At 52.5% G+C, this 21,585-nt stretch overlaps 10 protein-coding genes across 10 annotated transcripts; 4 read left to right on the top strand and 6 right to left on the bottom strand.

Moving 5' to 3' along the window:
• Positions 1-57: 57 nt before the first annotated feature.
• Positions 58-1,985, bottom strand: PpBr36_03680 (uncharacterized protein; the record flags this gene model as incomplete). Its single annotated transcript, XM_029890850.1, has 2 exons — positions 58-1,815; positions 1,983-1,985. 2 exons carry the CDS (start codon positions 1,983-1,985, stop codon positions 58-60), a joined length of 1,761 nt encoding a protein of 586 aa, XP_029754452.1.
• A 924-nt stretch (positions 1,986-2,909) lies between these two features.
• PpBr36_03679 (uncharacterized protein) lies at positions 2,910-5,122 on the top strand (the record flags this gene model as incomplete). The annotated part of the gene is made up of 3 exons (XM_029890849.1): positions 2,910-3,081; positions 3,191-4,851; positions 4,928-5,122. 3 exons carry the CDS (start codon positions 2,910-2,912, stop codon positions 5,120-5,122), a joined length of 2,028 nt encoding a protein of 675 aa, XP_029753375.1.
• A 545-nt stretch (positions 5,123-5,667) lies between these two features.
• PpBr36_03678 (uncharacterized protein) lies at positions 5,668-6,447 on the bottom strand (the record flags this gene model as incomplete). Its single annotated transcript, XM_029890848.1, has 1 exon — positions 5,668-6,447. One exon carries the CDS (start codon positions 6,445-6,447, stop codon positions 5,668-5,670), a length of 780 nt encoding a protein of 259 aa, XP_029753374.1.
• Positions 6,448-7,385: 938 nt separating this feature from the next.
• Positions 7,386-8,292, bottom strand: PpBr36_03677 (uncharacterized protein; the record flags this gene model as incomplete). The annotated part of the gene is made up of 3 exons (XM_029890847.1): positions 7,386-7,574; positions 7,899-8,022; positions 8,255-8,292. The coding sequence occupies 3 exons, from the start codon at positions 8,290-8,292 to the stop codon at positions 7,386-7,388; spliced, it is 351 nt and encodes a 116-aa protein (XP_029753373.1).
• Positions 8,293-9,586: 1,294 nt separating this feature from the next.
• Positions 9,587-11,585, bottom strand: PpBr36_03676 (uncharacterized protein; the record flags this gene model as incomplete). The annotated part of the gene is made up of 2 exons (XM_029890846.1): positions 9,587-10,818; positions 11,477-11,585. The coding sequence occupies 2 exons, from the start codon at positions 11,583-11,585 to the stop codon at positions 9,587-9,589; spliced, it is 1,341 nt and encodes a 446-aa protein (XP_029753372.1).
• A 783-nt stretch (positions 11,586-12,368) lies between these two features.
• On the top strand, positions 12,369-13,005 carry PpBr36_03675 (uncharacterized protein; the record flags this gene model as incomplete). Its single annotated transcript, XM_029890845.1, has 3 exons — positions 12,369-12,515; positions 12,653-12,728; positions 12,806-13,005. The coding sequence occupies 3 exons, from the start codon at positions 12,369-12,371 to the stop codon at positions 13,003-13,005; spliced, it is 423 nt and encodes a 140-aa protein (XP_029753371.1).
• Positions 13,006-13,353: 348 nt separating this feature from the next.
• Positions 13,354-15,035, bottom strand: PpBr36_03674 (uncharacterized protein; the record flags this gene model as incomplete). Its single annotated transcript, XM_029890844.1, has 2 exons — positions 13,354-13,816; positions 13,915-15,035. The coding sequence occupies 2 exons, from the start codon at positions 15,033-15,035 to the stop codon at positions 13,354-13,356; spliced, it is 1,584 nt and encodes a 527-aa protein (XP_029753370.1).
• A 1,668-nt stretch (positions 15,036-16,703) lies between these two features.
• PpBr36_03673 (uncharacterized protein) lies at positions 16,704-17,543 on the top strand (the record flags this gene model as incomplete). Its single annotated transcript, XM_029890843.1, has 1 exon — positions 16,704-17,543. The coding sequence occupies one exon, from the start codon at positions 16,704-16,706 to the stop codon at positions 17,541-17,543; it is 840 nt and encodes a 279-aa protein (XP_029753369.1).
• Positions 17,544-18,393: 850 nt separating this feature from the next.
• On the bottom strand, positions 18,394-19,231 carry PpBr36_03672 (uncharacterized protein; the record flags this gene model as incomplete). The annotated part of the gene is made up of 2 exons (XM_029890842.1): positions 18,394-18,721; positions 18,783-19,231. 2 exons carry the CDS (start codon positions 19,229-19,231, stop codon positions 18,394-18,396), a joined length of 777 nt encoding a protein of 258 aa, XP_029753368.1.
• A 743-nt stretch (positions 19,232-19,974) lies between these two features.
• On the top strand, positions 19,975-21,002 carry PpBr36_03671 (uncharacterized protein; the record flags this gene model as incomplete). The annotated part of the gene is made up of 4 exons (XM_029890841.1): positions 19,975-20,091; positions 20,375-20,465; positions 20,600-20,741; positions 20,945-21,002. The coding sequence occupies 4 exons, from the start codon at positions 19,975-19,977 to the stop codon at positions 21,000-21,002; spliced, it is 408 nt and encodes a 135-aa protein (XP_029753367.1).
• Between the last annotated feature and the right edge of the window lie 583 nt (positions 21,003-21,585).

Raw genomic sequence — 21,585 nt, 5'->3', positions numbered from 1 at the left:
CCAAGTTCTTCAACGAAGAAGCCCGGAAATTATGACAACTAGGTGAGATCAGATCAGCTACAAGTGGAGCTGTGCTCCTTCGAGAGAACCCCAATTCTCAGGCAGACCCTTTGCTTGGTATCCTAGGAGCTCCTCCTGGCCAACCATGTCGGGCACCGCTTTGATACTCTTTGATGACCTGTGGGCATTCAACTCCTTGGTTATCGCCTTGACGCCATCGGCGAGGTTGAGATAGTCGGCCAGAAACTTGCCGATATCAGTATTCTCCACGTTGCCTCGGATCTTCTCGGCAGCCGGGCCGCCCGAGCTGTATACGTTGACATCGACGGCCGAGTGCCCGTGGGTCGACCAGCCGACGTGAGCCCGGAGGCTGATCATCTCGGCAAAGATGACCAGTGAGTTCTCCGGCTGCGAAACCAAGGCATCCAGCTCCAAGTCATTGGCATTGGTGATGCCGAGGCCTTCATAGACCAGCGTTTCGTTGATCCAGTTACGCAGCTTGCTGCGGCCATCCGCAGAGGCTGTAGCATCGGGGTTGGACGAAATGTGAGCGGCGAGCCTCTGCGTCAGCCTTTCACAAGAGGCACTGGCCCGCTTCAGAGCCTCTGGGTACCAGTTGTAGACGGCACTGTGGCCAGGCTCCTGCAGGGCAACAGAGAGCCCACCTGTCTCGTGGTCGCTAGTGGCTACCAGGACGCCGTCATCATCGCTGCGCTCCAGAAAGTCGAGCACGGCCTTGAAGGCGTTGTCGTACTCAATCACCTCGCGGACCTGAGCGGCCGGGTCGTTGATGTGTCCAGCATGATCAATCCTGCTGCCCTCGATCATGAGGAAGAAGCCCTTGTCTGTATCAGCTGTAGCCTTCTCCAGGGCGCGCAGCGCCGTCTTGGCCATTTCGCTCAGGCTAGGGTAGATATCAGACTGGTTCCGGCGATCGATCTCGAAAGGAATATCGGTAGGGGCGAAGAGGCCAAGAGTAGGGAGTTCGACGTTGTGGCCCTCCCTAAGCGCGTCGAACCCGCTGCGGCTGTCGACGTAGTTCCAGCCATGCTTTTCGCGGGCGATCTTGGTGATGTCAACATCGTCAGCACGGCAGCTGCCCTGGGTGGTGTTGGGCAGGAAGTGGCAGCGGCCACCACCAAACATCAAGTCGACGACGCGGCCTAGCGGGCCCTCGCCAACCTCCTGAGCAGCGATCTCGTCGTTCTGTGAACGGTAGTCGACATGTGAAGCGAAGCAGGCAGGCGTCGCATCAGTGATGTCGGTGGTCACAACCAATCCAGTGGTGTACCCTGCCCGCTTGGCAGCCTCAAGAACCGTGCCACATGGGCTGTGGTCGGGCAAAGTCGAGATGGCGCCGTTGTAGCTCTTGAGACCGCAGGAAAAGGCAGTGGCGCCGGCTGCCGAGTCGGTGACGAGACTGTTGCTGGAGCGAGTGCGGCTGGATCCCCAAAAGTGACGGTCAAGGGTCAAAACATCGTCAATGGGAAGGCCATTGACATGCTGACGAAAGCTGCGCGTCAAGGACAGCGAGGCTGGGCCCATGCCATCCGAGACCATAAAGATAAGGTTGCGCTTTGCGTTGGCCGGAGAGTGCGAATCGTCCGTCTGGCTGCGGTGTTGAGACCAAGCAGCAAGGACGATGACGGCGGCAGTAGCGACAAAGGCCCAGACGAACAGAATCACCTCCCTGAGGCGCGTCTGCCAGAAGCTGCCATGGGTGCTGGACGGCGACTGGTCGGAGCGCGAGCTGCGGTTGACGGCTGCATCATTGGGTCGGTCCGAGTCCGCAAGAAGCGGAGTTGTGACGTTTGGCTAGGTAGGCAGGGCAGGCAGGTTTACGGCCCGGTCGAGATTAGATGATGGGTTCTGAGTTTTATTGGGGGACAGAGAGCTGCAATTGGGGGGGTAGTAACATGCGCGTGCAGGTAGGTACAGTACATGCAGTAGGAAGCTATTCTAAAACGTCCGTTCAGACTCACCATGTTTGAGTAAGTAAAGTTTCGAATGACAGACGTGCAACTTTTACAGACAAAATCTAGACGAACTTCCCCATGGAATTTCTCACGCGTCCAGATCTGGATTTATGGGCGCTTTCCCGACTGAGGATCTCTAATCAAAGAAAAATCAATGCTCTGAAGAAAGAAGAGGAGAAAAGATCAAGGAATTGCATAGATAAAGTCCGACGATCGACTCCTCGTGCTCGTGCTTGGATTCCAACGTCACGGGTTTCATTGGATGCCAGCTCACACCCAGCTTATGGGCGGGTAGGCGGGGCCAGTCTCTCCACTAGCAACTACGGCAGTGCTTTGGCGCACGCATCAGCGATCAGGAGCAGAAACGTTTCGGCAAGGGCGCGGAGCCTGAGGGTGATGATGTCAGGCAGGCACAGGCAGCAGATGCAGATACCCAGACCCCCATCGGCATTTTTGTGGAGCAGGCAGGGCACTTAGGTTGCTTTATAGCAGGGGTGGTAAATTTGGTGGCACCGGGGTCGCAGCTTTAGAGTTTTTGATCCCAGGTCAGGTTCGGCTCCTCTTCAGAGCTAGTCAGTCAGTCATTTTGCTATTCCATCTAACAATCAATCACTCACTCATTCAACCAACCAATCACTCTGGTTGATACTTTGCTTGAGGTGATAGCTCAAGTCTTTTTTTTTTTTTTTTTTTTTTTTTTTTTTTATTACACCTAGTCTAGTCTAGCTTCCATTTTGACTCGACAAGCATTTTTTTCTTTTCTTTTCTTTTCTTTCTTATCGGATATATCGCTTACCTCGCTCTTTACCAACCTACCGACTCACCCAATATGCTGGCACCGGGACAATAAAACAGCCTCGACTGCTTTTGTATGCGCCTGCCTGTTTATGTGTGATGCAACCCGGTCATGGAGACGCGCCTGCGATTTAGACCATGTCGGGTGCCATCCAAGAGCGTCTAGCACAAGTGCTTGGCCGCACCAATATCGCCGCACATGCGCGCTACATTATTCCGGCGCTGCTATTAACTGTGGCCGCGTCGGCGCCCTTGTTAATATACAAGCGGCGATCAACAACTGCCGGCTCGTCGCAACATGCCGGCGACGGTAAGCTTATAGTAGTCCCGCCCGCTGTCTTGTAGTTGTACTAGTTCTAGGTCTATTCAAGCCAAGCAAGCCACATGAATATGCTGCTGATGCCGAGATATCATATCAGACAATCTCTTTCCAGATACAGACCCTGAAAGCACCGATCCGCCGCTTCTCCAAAAACATTCCGAGATCAAGTCATACCGGACCTCGCGTTTTATGTACCCCGGTGTCCGCATTTTCTACCGACGCCATCCCAAAGCAGACGAGCTACCGTCCACACCTTCTCCCATACCTCTCCTCGTCTTCATTCATGGTCTGGGCGGAAGCGCTGCCCAGTTTACCTCACTCCTGACTAGCTTGATCCACATCTCGTCATGCTTGGCAATCGACTTGCCCGGCTGTGGCCTCTCTGAATATGCGCCCAAAGACTGGGATGCCTACAAGACTGAGGCGCTGCTCGAACTGCTCGACACTGTTATCAATGACTACCGCGACAAGTCAACCGATCAAGATGTGGTCTTGATTGGGCATAGCATGGGCACTGCTCTTGCTGCGCGCCTGGCTAGCAAGTCGGTTCCCAAGCCGATGTCCATATCCAGACATGTTGTTGGGCTTGTTGCCATATGCCCGCCCTCGGAGCCGCCGCCGGCGAAGCAGGCCGGTCTGGCTCGTAAATTTCTTTCGATCCCCACACCCGTTTTGGATCTGTACCGAGCTTGGGACCGAAGAGGAGGCTTGGAAAGTGCTAGTGTCTCTCGATTTGTCGGCGCCGATGCCAGCAAGGAGGCCAAGAAACTGCAGTATCGTTTTAATTGCCAAAGCAGAACACCGGTGTGGCGACGCATGGCATATGGCTTCCTTCCTACATACCACAATGGGGACACCCATGGTGGTTTTGCCGGTCGAGAGGTCTGGAAAGGGCTCAAAATACCCGTCTACTTGATAGCAGGACGTGACGATCATATCACAAAGCCAAGCGATGCCGAGAGGATCCGTGACTGGCTTTTGGAGGATGTAGATTCGGCGGCATCATCTCGAGATGGACCCGTTATTGTGGACAGTGCTGCTCCTTTGCAGATTCCCATAGAGCGCCATGATTCCCGGAATAAATCTCGTATCGAAGATCTTACCGACGAAGACTTTCAGCGAACTCGACATAGAGTCAGTCTGGATGATCCTCAGGAGGACCCCTCGACACCGCGTGAAGGATCCACCGAAATACCAACGTCGCCTTTGCGGCCCAGAAGGTCTGTGGAACTCGTTATCTTGCCGCCGCCGGCGACACACGCCCTTCTCTATGAACCGTCAACGGCGCGCGTCCTGGCTGGCCTGGTGTCGGACTTCCTAAGCACGAACGTCAGCGGTCGCCTCTCACTCGGCTGGCAGCTACAGTACCTTTCCAAGGAGGGAAAGTGGGATGTCAAGAACTTGGCCAAGTGGAAAAACGTAGAGCCTGTCTCTGAGCCGATAGCGGGGATTTTCAGGGCTATGAAGACTCTGCGCGAGGTCGATGAGACTCACTCCCCGAAGGCTTTCGTTGAAAATTGGGGTCACTGTATCAAGGACATCATAGACATATCACACGACACCCCTGTTTATGATCCGGCGGGGCTCGAGGCTGGCGGCATCCGATACCACAAGTTTCCGTCTGTGTCCAAAATACCACCTACCCCTGAAGAGGTCGAGGCCTTTGTTGCTCTGGTCGACAAGGTTCGAGCGGAGCAACGGGAGAAGTTCCAAGAAGATCTGAAGGCTGCGGTTGCTGTACACTGCCATTATGGTTTCGTAAGTGCTGCTGGATCCGGACATCTGTGTATACCTTTCTTTGCTGACACCCCCCCTTTTTTTTTTCTCGAAACAGAACCGGACAGGATTCTTCATTGTATGCTATCTTATCGAACGCGCCGGCTTTGGCGTGCAGGCCGCCATTGACGAATTTGCTCGTGCGAGGCCTAAGGGAATTCGCCACCAACATTTTCTCGATCAGCTTTTTGTGCGCTACTCGTCACTGAATTCTAAAGGAAAACAGAAGCTGGGAATGGCGCCCAGCCAGTAACTGTTTGCGCGGCGTTGCAGTGCCCTCGCTCAACTGGAGATTTTACCGGCCTTTTTTTTTTTTTTTTTTTCTTTTTTTTTTTTCTCTCAGCATTCGGCCTGTTGACTGGCGGAAATATCAATCCAAGTAAGGTACTTGTTATATACCCATTTTTGCATTGGATGGAGCGTAGGGAATACATTGCTAGGAAATAGAGGGTTTGACGTCTTGATGGGATTCAAACGCTTGTCATCCGTGACCAGGGCCTCCAGTACGTGCGACATTTACCGGACCCTAAAAGTATCTCATGTAGCTCAGGTATGTCTAAAGCGCACATCATGTGAGAGGCCGTCATTCGTAAGCTGTAATCCATCGGGGCGCGATCGGTACTTTGAGTCATTATATTGCGCGCAGCTTCATGCGTTGCCATCAGTACAGACAATTATATTGTACAATGCAGTCCTTAATTCTCCTCTCTGTTAACACTGCGCCGTTCTACATCGTGGCCTCCTCTCACCACACCACACCACTACCCACCCTCTTTCTTTTTATGTTTCTGATACATTTCAGACACCACGCCCAAACCCAGCCGGGATGAGCGCGGCAGCAACATCCCTGGTGCCCCTCTCAGTAGCCAGCAGGTTGAACTGCGCAGCGGCGTTCCTCGTGTCCAGCACCTCGACCCTGATGCCCAGCGCGGTGATAAACTTCCTCGTCGCGGGACAAAGCGGCCGCATCTCGGCACCCAGGCCCAGCAGTAGCAGGTCGGGCCTCGGCCAGACGAGACCCAGCACCGCCAGCGCCTCCTCGGGGTTGGGAAGCTCCCACTGACCCTTGGCGTTGACGAGCTTCAGGTTCGGCGACGACGGCGCCTGGTCGCCCCACGGCCGCCAGGAAAAGGCCTCGCCGTCGACCAGCAGGAGCCCCGAGTCGCGTACCGTGGTGCCGTTGGCGAGCCGGAAGCCGTCGGCCAGACACGCCGAGATGGAAAACTCGGGCTCCGGCGCGTCGGCCAGCACGTCGAGGCTGCCCATGTCGGTGCCCCCGGTGCCCGCCTCACGTTCTTCTGGCGGTTGTGCTCCTCGCTGATGCTGCTGCGACACGCGCGCGGGTCTTGGTGCCGTCGTGTGTAGCATTCTCGACGCTTGCCCTGCTGAGGGATGTGTGCTTGGTATCCTGCTAGGCGTGCTCAGGTCCTGTGTCCATCTCGCTGTTCGCAATGTCCTTTGGGGGATGCTTGTGGATATCGACGCTTGTGGTGTAGACGTGCTCAAGGCGCGTGATAGATGTTGCCATGATCGCACCGGCGCAAGGCGCCTGGCAGTGTTGCGGAGGGTTTGGCACATTTTGGCAATCTAAGTTTTATCCCCTTCGCGTGGACGGTGTTGCGCAGTGGTCGCTGTGCCTCGCTGATATGCCTAGGCAGATTTAAACAGGTCGGGTCGGGTTTCCAATCAAAAGCACCGGCTCATGGCCTGCAGTTATTAGGGTATATTTGGTACACGGAAAGCTCTGAACCCGCCTACCAGGTAAGTTGATGTAGTTGGCAAGCAAGGCAAGGGAACTAATTACTTCAGGCTTGTAGGCTTGGGGAGGTTCAGTTGTCCATCACGTCAGAACGTGATAATGCGGAATGCCTAGCATTTGGAAAGAATCTCGAATCGATAAGACCCACAACAGCCACAACAGTGGGACTTCAGTACTTAGGTACCGCCATACATTTTATCGAGTTCCATGCGTGGATTGAATGGGAAATGTAGAACTCGAGCTGGAGGCGACGCTTATACATGCAATGCAGTCCGGTATACGTTCGATTTCCAGCTCAAATCATGTTGGCGCTCACGGTTGTTCAATCATTTTCGGACTTCATTCTTATTTCGTTTCCGGTAGAAACATCAAGACACCAATGTGTCGCGAAGCCCTCAATTGTTCACAAATCTCCAGCTCTCTCAGAAGCCGGACGCTGTCGAAACTCGACATTATGGACGTTCGGCCTGCATATTGGCCTTGTTGTGAGGGGTTGCACGGCTGTGATGATTTTGGTCTTCTCTATCATGCAGACAAGAACGCCTTTTTTTGTTTTGCATTTCCCCCAAAAAGACGTGAACACCAAAACAATGTTGCAGTAGCCGAGTTCCGATAAAGAGATCCGTTCCCATCCGTTTTCCTCACTCTCTTTGCTGTGAGAGAAAATAAAAAAAAAAAGAGGAAGCACGCCGAAAGACCAAACCAATCCGGAGCCGTAGAAAAAAGTCGTCGTTCGTCACAAGACATGGCAATCCGTCTATTTCTTCTTCTCGCCCTGGGTCTGCTCCTTGAGCACCTTCTTGACAATCTTCTGCTCCTCGATCAAGAAAGCACGGACGACCCTGTCACGGACGCAGTTACCGCATCTTGAGCCACCGTACGCGCGCTGGACAGTCTTCTTGGGCTTGGAGATCTGGGCGTACTCGCGGGGCCTCAGAGCAGGGACCTGTGTAAATGGCAAACGCAAATGTCAGCAACTTGTAGTCGACATCGAATCGCCGTCTCGGATTGTCGCCAATGAATCGGCCCGGCCCCGGTTCCCGTCAGCCTCCATGCCTATTTTGCCATCGTTCATGCTGAATCTTTATTGCAGAGCTGCCTCGAAAGGCGAGCGACAATTCCAATGGAGGACCATCCACATCTCGATATTGAAAGCACTTCCTCTTTCCATGGCCAGGTTCCGAGTTCCTCCTGCTAACAGCCTTCCTCACTCGACAATCGCTCCTAGCGTTCGCTTCCGGAAATCGGTCGTGGTTCATGTTGTACTTACACCCGGGAGCTTGACGCCACAGTCACCGCACTTGGGAGCAGTGCCACGCTTCTTGATGTGAAGGACACGGAGGTCGCCGCCGGGGGTCTTGATAAGACGTGTCCGGTTGGACGACGTGTTGTAGCTGCAATCATGATTCCTCCGTCAGCAACCCTGCCTTTATTCAACCCAAGAAGAAAAATCGGCCTTCCACCATGAGCTCTGTCGTCCGCAAGATCGCCATACTGCCCTCCTGGAGGCTCCCCAATCCTCGAATCGGGCCCTGTTTCTAGGAGAGCATCCGTGGGGCAGCGGCGCCTTGCGGTCCAGAGCACATTTCGCTCGATCGTGTGATTCGGTGTAGAAAAAAGACTCACGGGTTGCGGCGGCGGTAGGTAACGCGGTTGTTGGGCATTTTGGCGGATTTTGTCGTCACAACGGCGGGTGTTGTTTCTGGATTGTCGACCGACTTTTTTTGGCTGAGATGATTTGGAGATACAACTGCAACTTTTCTCGCAAGTGTGCGCTGTAGGGCCCAATTGTGGGGCAATTCGCTTTGGAGCGATTACCTAAGCTACCGAATGAGCTGTGGACCAATGGCAAGCAGTAAATAAGTTCCTCCATGGAACCCCGCCGCAATTCGGCTTGAGCTTAGTGGCATCCCGTTAGTCAGGTGACATTACATGCAAGGCATTTCATACGCGAATGGATTTGCTGTAGCTTCACTTGAGCTGGACGTCGTGCATAAATTGTCTATGACACATCAGTTCACTGAGAATGCTAGTATAACGTGGGTACGTATCGGCTCTTATGGCTCGGCACAAATGTTGCCGGATTTGTTCGGATTGTTGGCAAGCAGCCATCATCATATACATTGTACCTGTTGCGGGTGGTGGTGGTGGTGGTGGTGCAATATACGCGTCTGTTAATTGCAGAAGCGTCCCGAAAGCATGCGAATCTAAATCTGTCAAACCCCTTCTCCTCCACTTCCACCAAGCCTCAATATCAACTTGACACTGTGCTTTCTACATAGTCGACCGCCTGGGCATCAAAGAAATACCCCAGAATTCCATCACAACCGCCAAATATTCCGGGTGTAGGCAAGTTTGAAGAGCTATAGATGACATGAGATATGCCATACCGTCCGGGCTGTAACTGCTTCCCGGGAAGAATTCGAGAAGAATGAGAAACGAAAAACCGATGCCCATAAACCGATGGGCCATAAAGAACAAGATGATCTTGTTTGTTTTTGTTGGAAAGAAATCCGACCCATTAACGCCGTCAGTGTAACCCGATCCCATAAAACAGGGGCAGAAGCAGTCTACACTGCTGATTGCCAAGTACCAATACAAACTACCCATTGAAAATAAGTTATTCATGCCACCGTCGTGTCCATTTGTGTTCGTGTTTTGGTCGTGGGCCAATAGAAGTGGCCGTTGTTTTTCTTCTTGGTGTCCAAGGAGCGCGATTGAGGGTGAGCGAGAAGTTTTCCCATGTCCACAACTCTGCTGAAAACTCTTCGGGCTCGCCCGGGGCTGTTCCCTCAGATGATGAGATTGGCTGATGGGAAACAAGCTCATCATGATTGCCCGTTTGCTCATCCCGTTCGACGAGACCGGTCGTGACTGCGGGGATCAGTGTGAAGGCGTATTATCTCGTCACTGGCCCGTGCTGGACAATCAGAGCGGCTTGTCGTCCTGGTTGTTTGCCTACATGACCGAGGTTGACAAGAGCCTGGCCTCGACGTCGTCCATGCCACCCATATGGTCCATACCATTTGTACGATCCATCATGTTGGCTCTCTCCAAAGCACCCACACGGGCATCCATGTTGTTCATTCGACTCGTGTCCATGCCGGTAAGACGACTGTCCAGAGGCGGGTTACCCATGGCGCTCATCATGTTTCGATTGGCCTGGTTCTGCTCGAGATTCTCCATACGCTTCTCAAGGTTGTCCATCCTAGACTGGATGCTCCCGAAACCCTGAGAGACGTCATGGCTGAGACGGTCGATCTTGTTGGCCAAGGTGCGCAGAGTCTGTGCAATTGGCGTGTTTTCTTGACCAGGTAGAACGGCGGGCATTCGAGGCTCGTGATTGTGCCGCGCTTCCTGCACGGCAAACCGCCACTGGTTGCTTAGCTGCACCTCGCAGACAGCCTTGGCGCGCCACGGACAATCAACTTTACGCGTCGAGGGATTCCGTTTCTTGGCGGTACTAGAATATTTAACACCTCCACGATCGCAGACCAGGTCGTAGCGGGTAGGCTTTCCGTCGCGATAGTTGGAGGCGCGTAGCTTGACTACGCCGTAGCCCTGCTCTTTGGAGAATTGTTGGACGGCTGAGAGCAGGTCTTCAAAGGACCTGTAGATTCCCTCGGGTGGTGGCTGAAGGGTTGGAGCGGGCGACTGGGCAATGGATCTAGCAGTGGAGGGAGTCGCGTTCGGGCCCCGCGTCTTCGCGACGGGAGTGGTTGCCGGCGGCGGGGGAGGCGGCGGGTTGTGTGCCGCATGTTGAGGGGGACCTTGTTGTGAGGGCGCCTGGTTCGGTTGTGCTGGAGTGCTCCAGCTCGAAACGGGCTGTTGTGAAGCCGCACTCGAGACCATTGGCGCCACCATTGGAGGAGGCACGGCCGACATGTTTGGGTCGTTCATCGAGGCCTGGGGTGCCAGCTGTTGCTGGGCTGGGATATGGCCTGAGGTCGATGGAGCTGGTGACGGAGGCGCCGCCTGCTGGTAATAAAGTACTCGATCCGTTGTGGCGATGTTGGCCACAGCGACAGCAACTTCTCGACGAAGTTGCTGCTGCTGAGGAAGCTTAGGGGTGTTTGATGAAAGGGTAAATGGCAACCAGGCCAAAATGGTGGGCGGGTTGTTGATGGTGGTAAATGGTAGACCAAGCAGCTCGCGAGTGGACAGTGCGGACAAGACTTGGTCTGGCGAAGCTGGGCCCCAAAAGGTACCTCAGGTACCAGGTAAATCGGTTAAGGTACAGGAAAGAGCGACTAAACCCAAGAACAAATCGCGGTTGGTGGACGCGCTACGACTCAAGAGGTTTCAAACACACCAAAAATGGCAGATTGATTTGACGAACTTCTTGATTGCTTGTTTGTGTAAATGGGGTGGTATAATGAGTGACGGGTTTTAGATTCAGTAACCTGGCAGGTTATCGAGTATGGAACTTGTCAGGACTGGCAGGACAGTGGATATTTTTTTTTTGTTTGGTCGCCCACAACCGCCAGACTGATTGGCCTCGTATTTCTTGACTTGTCCAGGGCGATAACAAGAATTTGCCGATGGAATTGATCAGGAACAAGAAGCCAAGGACCCGATTTTGCAGTTCGGTCGGGACACGGTGAATGAAAGAGAATTACACGGGATCGGCGACGGAAAGAGTTTTAACGGGTTGAAGGGTGTAAGAACAGAAAACCTCCCAGATTTGAATTTTTTATTTTTTTTTAAACGGGTGTTTTTGTTTCTGCGGCTGCTTGCTTGCTGCTGGGTGCTGCTGCAGCACGCTGCATGCCTTGCAATGTTCCTTCCCACCTTAAACCGTGGCGGGCAGCAGGTTGTCGGACGCAACTCATTGGTTGACTGGTTGACTTTTCATTATAGCGGGGCCCAACGCTTGGTGCGCGTAGACAGGGACCAACTTCTTCTTTGTGAGCATGGTGGACGCGGGCCTGGGACAGGGATTACAGCACAGATCCATTGTTTAGCGTGACATCCTAGCCAAGCCTGCTTGCCTTGCCTCCACTGCCTGGATTTGCGGTCTCAGGTACAGTTCAAGTGCCAACTACAATGCACACATGAAAAGCCTGTGGCTTGTTCTCTTTTTATTTTTATTTTTACTTTGCTTTGTTTCTGTTGGCTGCGCCATGCCTCTTACTCATTCTCTCTTCACCCTAACTTAACAGGGAACTTTGTCAACCAACAAAATCCACCACCTCTTTGGTTAGTCGAACTGCCAAACTGTAGTTGCCCGGGTAAACTGAGTACAAGCCAGCACTTGGTCCTGGTTTGCTTTGCACTTTACTTTGCGGCACACCATCTTAAAACTGGGTAAATCCTGATCGACTCAGCGAACAAGCCGCGACCAGAATAAAACGTAAATATAAGCAGCAGAAGAATAAATCCTGTGTCCTGGTCAGTCCCCTACCTTCATCCGGTAGTTACAAAATTCGGCGCTCAAGCCTCTCCACAGCAAGCACGAGGCGGCAGTTTGATTTGTTGGTTGCTTTATCTTTTTATTTTTATTTCATTTTATCTCTTGGTTTGTACTTTGTACAACCCTGACACGCCTGTCGGAATTTCACTACCGAGTTTTGGCGCGAGTTTGCTGGTCTAGTTACTTTTTTTGCAACTACCAGGGGTTGTGGATCAATCAAAGGGGCTTCTTCACACCATCCTTTTTTTTTTTTTTTTTTTAATTCTATTCATATACGTACCTGTTAGTTTGATTGACACAAGCCTGTGTGCTGTGGCTTTGGAGGTCATGGCATCCAACCCTCAACTTGCAAGGCCAAATGGTGCCCCCACCGCGGCTCCTGTGTCCGCCGGCGACGACACGTGGGACGAGACCAAGTATGAGGCGAGCCTCAAGCACCTGCATGAGCTTCATCTTCAGGCAAGTGGAAAAGAGGTGCTCCCAAGTTTCTATGCCCAATCCGGGCATGACCCATCATACTTCGAGTCTCCTCTCGATGGTCGGCATCCTGATGCTTATCCACCCACCATTTATTTACATCTTACAAAGTGGATGAATTCAAATCTAACCAGCCGAGTCATCAGCTACGTCGCCTTCGAGCTACAATACCACGAATGATTGCCCCTGCCACGGAAAATATTGCCAATCGTGAGTTTTGTTTTGGAGTGTCAAGTCATTTTAATCGGTCCGTTGTCAATCGTACTGACCAAACTTTGTCTCAATAGCTGCGGAGCTCTTTCCGGCTCTGCAGCAGTCAATGGCATCCGGAGTAAAGGACGTCAAAGACTTCAAGGACTCTATGACCAGTAGGGAGACGAGCAAGATAATATCACGAGCAGTGCAAAGCCGGCAGAAGAACCCGCTCGGTATCAAGCCGTGGCGGCCAAAGGACGATCCAAACTGGACCCAGATGGACCTGGATTGAGAGCATTGGCTCGTTGTCGTACTCCTTGGTCCCCCATGCCCCTTGACTGTAATGACTCCAGAACAGGCTCATCCTCGACAAGTCGATGCTTCTACTGACTTGTCAGCCACGTCATTTACGTCATCTTGCATCCTCTTTTTTTGTATCAATCAAGTCATGAGTAGTGGCTTTTTGGGTACTTTACTATCTCTAATCACATGAAATGCCGACATCGAACGGATTCCCCCTCTTGCTTTAGTAATTCAACGATACCCTCCCTTTTTTTTCCTCTGGCAGACTTATTAGGTGTTACCATTCATCAGCAAACAATAACGATACATTAACTGAACGATCCTCGGGGGACTTTGGTCAAATAACAATGTCCGGGGTTCCAGCCTGTACCGCCTCCTCTGTGAGTGCGATTCCATCCATTACTTGGAGAGGGCTCTCGCCAAATTGTCCCTCTTCCTCCTCTATGCACTCCATCCTCGTCTTTGGGCGCAAGTCGCGAGCAATGCCATGATCTTTTACAGTCATGGTGCTAACAGGCCTGACATCACCGTCGCTGAGTCCAAATACTTCCTCGGAATCCGGCGGGGGCAGCATTGTTGAGCAGGCAGAGTCGTATTCCTCTCTGTTGAAAGGCAGCCCGAGACCTACGTCACAGGCTTCCTCCGTCATATACTTGAGCTGACCTTGTTTGAAAATACAAGCCGGCAAGCTCCGTGGTATCTTTTCGTTCAGGTCATCGGCGGAGCTGTGGGCGATGCCACCTGGTACGGTCTGGAAAAGTTGCTGTCGCACAAATGAGTTGCCCTTGATGGAAAAAGGACTATGAAGAGAAAGCATACGCCGCTTAGCAGAGTAACCGAGCAGTATTGCGACAATACTCGAGACGGACAGGTACATCTATAGATTGGGCTGGCTTACCTTCGGCCGCCGTGGGAAATGATGTTACTGCTGCCAATAGATTTATATTGGTCGTTGGATTCGACTGAATGCGGAGTTGGCGGAGGGGTCCATGGCGGCCTGGTTACCTCGCAACCAAAGAAACCGCTACCAGCCTTAGGCTCATAACTTCCACTGGCAAAGGGGGTGAGAGGGAATCCCATTGCATGGCTGTGTTGAAAGTCAAAGGTCTGATGAGGTGGTGGGTATGTATTGAGCTGGTTCACATGTGACTCGATTAGGTCCATAAGACTGAACTGGGTATGGCTGGCTGGAAAGGGTTCAGGAGGGCGTCGAAGACCAAGATTCCTGGCGACCTTTGGGTTATATAAAGGGCGAGAGGAATACGCATGAAAGCCAAACCCCAGTGCTGCAGTAGCCGGCACGTCTCCATTGACAATACCATTCAGACTCAGGTAGCTCCTTTCAGCAAAATAGGGACGACAGGCGTGACAGAACTCCATATCGCACTCTTGCCTTGGTGATAATACCCAAGGCCTATCTGAAGAATTTCCACCCTGTGCTGCCGAAGCCCTGGCTGCCACAAGGGCCTGCTTGCGCTGGGCAACGAGCTTCTCAATTTGTTCCTCAGTATAACTGGCCCTCTGCTCTGCCGTCATCTCTGCGAGGATGGTTTCTCTGTCTGCAGTTGCTCTTCGGTCCGGGCCTCGCGTGGGTGGCTTGACAAGCTTGGCGAGTCCTTTTCCAAATTCATCCCAAGCGACAAAGTTGTTCTCAAGAATTGCGTTGTTCAACCTGATCTCAAGATCCTCGACACAGTGATAGACATAACCCTCGATCGGCTCACAAAGGCAGTTTGGGCAGACAAAGTTGTCATCATGGAAGCGCACGACGGTTGAGTGTGTACAGTCTCTAGGGGTTTGTCGTCTAGGCTGATGGTTCAATCGGGGTCCGGACCCTTGTTGCCAAACAAGTGGGGGATCACGGTTGGCGGCTGATGGGAATGTAATCATGGTAGGCAGTAGGGGGGCATTGGTACCATCTTGATCAACAAGAGTGTCGTCGCTGTTTGTGATCAAATCATTGCCTTGCGGATCGAGCTGAAAGCCTTGTTCGTCGTGAATGGAGTCATGCAATGACATGTTGAGTTCGAGTCTGGGGATTCTGTTGAGCGATACCCAGTCAGAGATAGAGGAGAAGTTGATCTTGATGTGAACTGGATGACAGAGCGATATGTGATTGATATACATGCCCATTCCCTTGGAAGTCAAGTTCATCAAAGTGGCTGAGGGTCATATCATATAGCAAATCAAAACTTGATAAATACCCGTAGAGCTGGGTAAAGCTTGACTGTACTCATATTTCTCAACCCTATTGCGTCTATGTGCGTTGATAGCGTTTGTAGCCAGGCTTCGGTGGTGGTTTTCTTGGGAGTGACCGATCGAAGAAAACAAATTCCTGAGGACTCGTGATCCACTAGGAGCTGGACCTTTCCTTGTGTGTTTGACCTTGAGCTCACTTGTCCGTCAGGAGGGAGATTGTCTGTATTGGTTGTACCCGTTCCTCAACCTAGTAGGCTATCTTGATTGCCTGTCCCGCTCTCCATCTTTAACCCCCTCGCTCCATGATGACAGTTGTCGGCCGCCACATGCTTTCACAGAAATGATTCCCATGTTGGCTAATAACTTACGTTTTTTTATTTTTTTGTTTTTTTTATCAGCCTAGGTTGGATGGACATATTTAGAACAATCAGTTGAACAGCCAGGAACCATTTCCAGCAGCACGAACAAGGCCAGCCGACCTGTAATGTGTTAGGCTGTCAGCCATAAATACCAAACCATCTTGATAGGCGGTAGGCAGCGATGAAGAAGCTAGCTAGCTGGAGAGTTTATCTCGCATACTACGATGTGTGGTAGATGTTGAATGCGTTGCTAGCTTATGAACGCATGTTGGAACGTCGTATCTGTTTCTCCATCGCCGTCCCATTGTCGTGCATGGCAGCTGGTTTAGTCATTAAACTCTGAAGCAATTGAGCCAATCACCGACATGGTGACCAAACTTGGGCTGAACCAGCAGACCCCTGTCTCCCGCCGAGCGAGCCCCACCTTCAAAATGATGGAAGTCAATGCAGCCGCGGTTGTCAGCCAGGTCGCGCCTGCCAAGCTACCTCCGCATTGGATTGACGAGGGAACTGGCCGGTCTTTTAAGCAAAAGCCCAGCCAGAACCCCCGGTACGTGCAGTGCAAAATAATTAACAAATCCCACTTGATGAAATCAAAACACCGCCAAAATACCTGCGCCTGAAGCCTCGAATGGGTGGAATCGCAAATTCAATCACTTCAAAATAGCACTGTAAGTATTCGCGTTTTCAATTGCGTCGTTTGCATGCAGCCAATTGGTGAGCTTGCTTGTCAAGTCGAATTGAATCCCAACAGTGTGCCCAGCGGTACGCGTTGTCGGGGCAAACAACAAGGCGAGATGGGACGAAAACAACAAAAGCGGTGCGGCGGTAAACAAAAGCTTTGCCTCGCCTTGCGAAGCCACCGCAGCCAGTGCGATCTCTCCACTTATACACACCGCATCGAATTGCATCGCATCATCTTTCAAACCGACTAGCTTAATCCCATAGGGCTTAGACTTTTTGATTTTGAAAGCATACTTACCACTTGTTAATGTCTGCCTAGTGTTGTCATTGCACACACAGACGATCGGACCCGACCGACCGACCGACCGTCCGACCCGACCGACGACTTTACATGCCAGCCTGAGCGACTCGACTGCCCCTCTACATAACAAGACAAGCTGGCGTCATGTCTCTTAAGATTGAGCGAGACACGTTCGAAACGGGCACCTCCACGGCCGCCAAGGTCGCAGAGCAGGTGTCGTCAAAACTTTCCGAAGCCCGAGATGCTCCCCTCCCCGGAACCAGTGGGAAGCACCCCATCTCGGCCGCCGTCGGCACCGCGCTGACGGGTGGTAAGGGCATGGCTGGCACCAAGGGCTATCTCGCCGCCTACATTAAGCAGCTCGAGGACAACCCGCTGCGCACCAAGATGCTGACGGCCGGCACGCTATCTGGCGCCCAGGAGCTCATCGCCTCGTTTCTCGCCAAGGACAGGAACAAGCACGGCAACTACTTCACCAGCCGCGTTCCCAAGATGGCCGCCTACGGTGCTCTGGTCTCAGCACCAATGGGTCACTTCCTCATCTGGCTGCTGCAAAAGGCCTTCAAGAACCGCACCAGCCTGCGTGCCAAGATCATGCAGATCATCGTCAGCAACCTCATCATCGCCCCGATCCAGAACTCAGTCTACCTGACCGCCATGGCTCTCATCGCCGGCGCCCGCACCTACCACCAGGTCCGTGCCACGGTCCGCGTCGGCTTCTGGAGGGTTATGAAGGTTTCTTGGGTTACGTCGCCCATCTGCCTCGCCTTTGCCCAAAAGTTCCTGCCCGAAGAGACCTGGGTACCCTTCTTCAACCTCGTCTCCTTCGTCATTGGTACCTATGTCAACACCATCACCAAGAAGAAGCGCCTCGCAGCTCTTCGCAAGAAGCACTTTGGTGATGGTGGCCCGGGCGGTCGCCCCAGCTCTCTCGGCGGCCGGCCAGAGGACTACCCTCCTATGGGTCCCAACCCACCTTACTAGGCGATAAGACGTGTGATCTATATCAGGGTTTGGCATATTTGATGCTGCCATGGCGTTGAGGGGACTGGGAGTGCTGCCTTCGGAGAAGGAGCAGGGCCTGATTGGATAATGGCGTGATACCTCGACGGCCTGGGAATGGAGGCGAAATAGGTCGCAGAGGTACAACTATATTTATGTATCGCCCCCCTGGCATATTGTATTTTCTTGCCACATTCAGCTTTCTATGTTTGATTTTTCGGTAGATGAAGATATGCCAATAATATTGATGTTCGATATCTGAGGCTTGGTCAAGAGCCGTAGTCCAAGGGGATGCCGTTAGTTGGAGGTGACTTCCACGCAAGCCTGCCTGGCTGGTTGCCATTTTATTTTAGAGTCTTTGACTGTAAACCCTCGGGTTACTTGGATGAACACTCAGAGTGTTCAGTAATGCCTTCTACTCTGCTCCTTTGCGCAAACCTAACTTTCTTCTCCTCTTGGACACAGATGCCTCAACCAGGTTGCCCGGCTCATCTTTAGCCTTGATCTGAAGGCCAATGACGCGATGATATTCAGCTGTCCTTTCCCGCAAACTCCCCGACTTGCTGAATGTGGCTTCCGGGCAAAGCGTTCTCCACAGATGTGTATTGGTCGACTTTCTTAGCTTCTCAATTCGCTGTCGTCTCTGCTTCACACGATGTGAATGTCGTGGTTGTTGAGGAACGGACATCCCTTTCTGATGCAGGCGACTTCGATAGCTAGTTGAGCAGCTCCTGCGTCAAGCCATTAGACTTCTGAGACTTTCCAGTCTCAGGGACGACTGGGTATAGTCACATTCCTTTTGTAGCTTTCTTCAGCCCTGGTCCGTCACGTCTCACTCTCCGCTCGACTCTGCCTGCGGGCCAAGCATATAACTAGGGCTCCAATACTCCCATTCCTCACTCTGCTTGTCAACCCAAAGCATACCCTCGCCAAGGAGGTCTTCGATGGCAGTTTGCGACCTCGGTCGGGTCCAGCGGAGGTTTGCCATAAGCATGGATATGCTCACGTAGCCGAGCACTTGCACGGCCTCGAGCACGGCGCTCTGATCCGTGTTTAGCTCCTTAGGGATGGAGCGGATGTAGGGTTTACTGCCAACCTTGATGATGGAGTACGCAGACCCAAGGGGTTTTAGTGTGCCCACAGCCCGGAATATATCGTCCCTAGTAAGTTTGTCAGTATGTCATCTAATGCATCAAGGCCGGTAGCAATGGTGCAACTTACTCGGTGACCTCGGCAGAACCCTCACTCCTGCTACGCTGAATCATCTCGCGGACCTTCCTGACCTCGAGCAGCCCGCCGTTCTCTCCCCTCGTCTCGCCACAGACCTCGACCACGCGCACGGCGAGCCCAAAATAAAAGTCGTTGACGGACCGTCCCAGCAGCTGGCCCCAGACGGACCCGCCACCGCCCTTTCCGGAGCTCGAGCTGGCCAGCGGGTCGATGCCGATGGCGGCGCACATGCGGGCGAACTGGGCGCGGAAGGCCGGGTCCGACCGTATGTCCTTGGCGTGGGTCTGGGCGAACTGCTGCAGCAGAGACCGGAACACCTCGAGTTGTGTCTGCAGGGCCTGTGCGTTGGAGGTCCGGAGGGCCGAGCCGTGGGTGGCGTACTGGGCCGAAGTCAGCCGGCTGCGGTCAAAGGCCGCAAGGCCAACGCCTTTGCGGGACATTGTCTGGTTTGGTTGGTTGAGTTGGTGATGAAATTGGTCGGTTGTAAAGGTTAGGTTTTTCTTCTTTCTTTTCTTATGTTGGCAGGTATATGTCACGATAATGTGGCAGGGAAGCGCGAGCAGTCCCAGGGCAAGTTTGCAATGATCGATGCAATATTTAGTATGTATATAGCAAGAATAGATGATCGGACTGACCCAGCTCTCGTCTATTGCAAATTTTATTTGCCTCCTTTTGAAATGACAAAAGCCGGAGACAAGGAGAAAGCTATTATTGGTCAAGAGCAGCACAAGCACAGGATATGATGTTGTATACAGTTCAGTCCAGCGTAAATGACAACTAAACGATATCACTCCCCGACTGTCCTTGGGAAATAGCCAAGGTAGACTGACTGACCGGTTGACTGACTTACTTGGTCACGATACTGGAGGGCGCTTGGCCGCGGGGCAAGTAAATATGGGGACATCAAAATAGAGTGGGAACCCACTGCACCAATCAACATCGGGTGGATTTCAACTTGTCTCTTGCTCCTCTGGAGCACGTGATCCCACACCAAAAACCCTACCAATATCCAATTCCGAAGTGGACCCCCGAAAAAAGAGGGAAAGGAAGTAGCCCTGGTTGTTGGACATATCACCACCCAACTCGACGACGCTGCGATTCCCCCCCGACGACCATTCATTTTCTCTTCGACCCCCCGACCGATCCGGCAAAACCCGCCTCACACATCCACAGAACCGCAATCATGTCGTCAAACAAGCAGCGAGTCCAGTGCTTCGGCAAGAAGAAGACGGCCACCGCCGTCGCCCAGTGCGTCAAGGGCCAGGGCCTCATCAAGGTCAACGGCCGCCCGCTCAACCTCGTCGAGCCCGCCACTCTTAGATACAAGGCAAGCACCAACATTTGTCCGGATTTGATGCGCCGTCCCGCCCGCTGGGGACTGGAAAACTGCCGCCCCGAGACCGATTTCGAACCGCCTACATCCAACAGGAACATATGCGGGAGGTCTCGAGCGGAGGGGGACGGGCGCGCGGGAGAGCTAAAAAAAAAAAAAAAAAAAAAAAAAAAAAAAAAAAAAAAAAAAAAAAAAAAAAAAAAAAAACGCGGTTGAGGATTGTGGCTAATTGGGTGTGATTTCGGCACAGGTTTACGAGCCTCTTCTGGTCATCGGCCTTGACCAGGTTGCCAACATGGACATCCGTGTCCGGGTCACCGGAGGTGGTCACACTTCGCAGGGTATGACGAGACTTTTTGCAACCTTTTTGCAGACATCTGCGTGGCTTTTTGAAGGCGAAGCAAGCCGTCCAGTTTGCAAGCGATTCTTCATGAGCCAACCTTTCTAACGTACTCTTTCTTGGTTGTTTCTGCAGTCTACGCCGTCCGCCAGGCGATCGCCAAGTCGATCGTTGCCTACTACCAGAAGTTCGTCGATGAGCACAGCAAGAACCTGCTCAAGCAGGCCCTGACACAGTACGACCGTACACTTCTTGTCGCCGACAACCGCCGTTGCGAGTACGTAAACCCTGCGAGCCTTTGGTTTCAACTTTTATTGGGGCGGTGTCGGGAGACACAGGTGGACGGTCTCATTCGTTCATGTTTCTCTACGGAGGCACATGGGAGGATTGCTAGCATTGTCCCTGTTCTTCGCGACACCTCCAAATCGGCCCTTTGTCTACTTTATACACCCGATACTAACCTGACACCTCGTATTACAGGCCCAAGAAGTTCGGCGGTCCCGGTGCCCGCTCCAGGTTCCAGAAGTCTTACCGTTAAATTTGTTCTCCGGGTATACCACGTGGCGGAAGGAGCGGAGGCGTGCAACGGCAGGGGAGTTTTGGACTGGTCACGATGCTTATTGGTCATATTGTCTGCTTTTTCTTGGGGCAAAAGCACGGCGGTCTGACGCGCAGAGCCACCCGCGGGCAGGCAGCAAGTTCGATCCATCACTTGCTCCAACACACGGGGCTGGCTTTGGGCGATCTTTTAAAGTCACGGAGTCAAATCGGATGTCTTGATCGAATTTCCTGGCCAAAAAACGGAGGGTTACGGATGACCCTTTTTATTCATATTTTTTCTGCTATTTTGCATGGCATGCCTGGTTTCTGGGCTGGGTGTAAAGGGTTACCGGCGAAAATGAAACGCAATGAGATCTTGAGCAATGCTTCTGTGGGACTTGATGACGAACTAGGGGTTGTGTGACTTGAACCGTCTTCCTGTGTGCAAGAGATGCGAACCTTTTTTTTTTTTTTTTTTTTTGGATGCTGGTCTTCTTATACGGAAACCGAGTCCCGTTGAAAAACATCTCGAGCCATGGACGCATTGTTCACTCTCCTGCCATGTTGCATCAGTCCTGAAT

Source organism: Pyricularia pennisetigena, chromosome 3 (genome assembly GCF_004337985.1).
Source record: "Pyricularia pennisetigena strain Br36 chromosome 3, whole genome shotgun sequence".
NCBI classification, from domain to species: domain Eukaryota; kingdom Fungi; phylum Ascomycota; class Sordariomycetes; order Magnaporthales; family Pyriculariaceae; genus Pyricularia; species Pyricularia pennisetigena.
Note: the sequence above shows the minus strand (reverse complement) of the source record. Positions and strands in the feature narration are given on the sequence as shown.